The sequence below is a fragment of the Centruroides sculpturatus genome, unplaced genomic scaffold (genome assembly GCF_000671375.1).
Source record: "Centruroides sculpturatus isolate CEXI.00-Female unplaced genomic scaffold, Cexi_2.0 scaffold1601, whole genome shotgun sequence".
Lineage (NCBI taxonomy): Eukaryota > Metazoa > Arthropoda > Arachnida > Scorpiones > Buthidae > Centruroides > Centruroides sculpturatus.
In genome coordinates, this window is record NW_019385956.1 from 24,880 (window position 1) to 27,834 (window position 2,955).

Here is a 2,955-nt window from a genome sequence, read left to right on the forward strand (position 1 = left end):
CCCCCGGGGGGAATATCGAAAAATCCCTTCTTAGTGTACATTCTGTTGACGTACCCTATTAAAATGCAATCAAAAATGCAAAAAACCGCATCTAAAATAGTATAAATAGAAGCAGAGTTCTTTACGGTAAGCCTTCCCCGTAAGGCTTACCGTAAAGAACTGTCCATTCCCCATGTTTAACGGAATAATATACAGCCTATGTCCACCGTGAAGTTCCATTCTAAATATTGGTGAAAAAATTTTTGAAATCCGATGAGTAGTTTCGGAGATTACCTGCTACATACAAACTAACATACATACATACATACATACATACATACATACATACATACATACATACAAACATTACCTCTTTATAATATTAGTATAGATAATTAATAATTATATATTTTGGACCTAAGCTTTTTAAACAAAAATAAACTTTCTTTTTTAAACTTTTCTAAAAAATATGCCTAAATATTACGTAAGATAGGGAAGGGGTGGGGGATCATAAAAAAATATTACAGAGGTGGGTGGAGGTCTACAATGGCCGAAATCGCCCTTACGTAATTTATGGACGGCCCCTATATAGGCATTTTACGTGTAAATTTTAGATAAAGATAAAAATAAATAAACATTATCATAGCATTTTATTTATATCTTAATACACTCGATATATTTGATACTGATATATTGTAACTCGTATTTTTCTCTAACTTATTAATTCCTTAATTTATAATCAAGGCTAACAGAGTTCCGTTTCAGATATAGAAATACCTATAGCTGTCATGGAGGGTCTCAATCCACCAATAATATTTCCTTTCTTCTTTTTTCCCTCACATTTACCCGCTTCTTTAATTTGTCTTTCTGTTAGAACTTCGTCCCACAGATTTATGTCCGCTATATCACCAAACCACGCTTTATCAGCATCGTATTCGCTATCAAAAGAATCCTGATCCTGCCCGACAATAAACACGCCATCTCCAAAGATAATACGTTTTCTAACAATGGTATTATTATTAGTATTGTTATGACATCGATACCCATTCGTATACACTTGCAAATGTCCATTCCTGTTAAACCATGATACGCAAACGTGGTACCACTCACCCACTGCCCAGTCTGTATTTGGGCATTGCATTTCTATATAACTTTTTGCGATATTGACACCTACTTTGACGTTTCCATCTTTATTCGAAAGGCACACAGCCAATTCATTTTTGGATCGTATGGTTGCGTAGGAAATAAATGTAGAAAATTCTTTTTGAATAAAATGCGGTTTGATCCAAGAGCAAATCGTGAACTTTTGTAGGTATGGAATATCTTGATTGAGACGAAGACGTGGGTAGTTTCCAGAACTGGAGGGAGGAATGTGTATCTTGACTTGAGAATTCTCTACAAGTGCCAAAGAAAGCAGCGCGCACAACACAGGAAACCACATCTTGCTGTCTCTTCTAAATTGAATTACCTTGACGTTACATCTTTTTATAGTACTTGGAGTATGTGACTTAAGATAACGTTCGCATCTGAGGTTATCGAGGTCAATGTGCAATGTACTTTGAATCATACTATTAAATTTACATAATCGCAGTTTTAATTTAAAGAATCAGTTGCGTAACGTTAAAGTAATATTTATTTAATTATCTTTATTTTATTATTTTTTCGTTTCGAATACTTCATTTATGTGTTATGTGCGGATAAAAGTCTTAATGGTAAATAGTCTAAATGGTAAATATTAATTTCTTAATGGCACAAATAGAAGTAAAAGGAAAAGTTAAAAAAATACAGTACTATAATTATGAACTCATGTATAATAATAACAAAATATTTGTCATTGAAATTAGTATTTGACTTTTATAACCATCGTAGATCTTTGGGATACATAAAGTACATCAACACCAGAGGTTATCGAGGTCATTTTAAAAATATACTTTGTTATTATTTAATTGGGCTGCAATTTGAAAAAATTGTAGACATAAATTCTTAATGTCGTCCGTCTGTCCGTCTGTTTTTCTTTAATCTCCTGAAGGGAGTTAGATGAAAGTCGAGACCAAATAAGGAAACCTTAAACTCTTAGAGGCATGATGCCCCGATTAATTACATACAAACTTTCGATTCAAATCGATTCAATTCAAATATTTTCTCATAAAAGTTGTTAGATAGATGACAGGCACGACTCTATTGTTAATGGAAAAGTATGATGTACCGTACAGAGACAAGACATTATTAATTTCAGGTGGAGAGCATATATTTTAAATGAAAGAAATTAAAAATTGTAGCCCGGCATTGTGACGTTGTAATAATAAATAATTATTCATATCCAAACGATCGCCTTAAATACACGTACTATAAATTTGCTAATTTTAATATTAAGTAATTTGCTACTAGAGGTAGATGTTATCTCTTATCTAAATTAATATTTATAATTTTTATATAATTTAGAGTCATGTGGAAGAAAGGAACTGGTTCGGTTAGGGTTTGAATTCGCACCCTCCGTTTACAGTGCGGTGCACTTGACAGTTGCACGACCCGGACCCCGAGCAAGTCTTCCTGGTGTATTTAAATTTAAATATAACCTTACGCGGTTAATCTAAATGGATTGTTTAATATATACTTAAATAATTTGTCGTTCATTTTATATAATTTGAATTATTAGAAGAAATCTAAAAGTTTAGATATAATTTTGATCTCTCGATTAAAATAGTTTATATACATCTACGCAAATAAAGAAAACTTTTTATATGTTGCCTAAATCTATTATATGAAATCATTTATTTCTTAATATATTTTTTAATAGATAAAATTTATAAAAATATTATCTAAAATTAACTTTTAAAAATTAAACATTACAAAGTATATCATAAACATGAAGATTTTCCCATGAAGTTAACCGTTCTTTCGAAATATTGCCTTTGAAAATGTGCTGCTCTAAGCACCTGCTTAGAGCAGCACGTTATTTATTTAATTTTCAATATC

General features: G+C 31.5%; 1 protein-coding gene across 1 annotated transcript; it reads right to left on the reverse strand.

Moving 5' to 3' along the window:
• Positions 1–724: 724 nt before the first annotated feature.
• On the reverse strand, positions 725–1,420 carry LOC111612795 (C-reactive protein 1.4-like). The gene has a single exon (XM_023354053.1). The coding sequence runs from the start codon at positions 1,418–1,420 to the stop codon at positions 725–727; it is 696 nt and encodes a 231-aa protein (XP_023209821.1).
• Between the last annotated feature and the right edge of the window lie 1,535 nt (positions 1,421–2,955).

Bases quoted from the DNA above. Each gene is read 5' to 3' on its own strand.
- LOC111612795 (XM_023354053.1), bottom strand. From the start codon at position 1,420: ATGTGGTTTCCTGTGTTGTGCGCGCTGCTTTCTTTGGCACTTGTAGAG.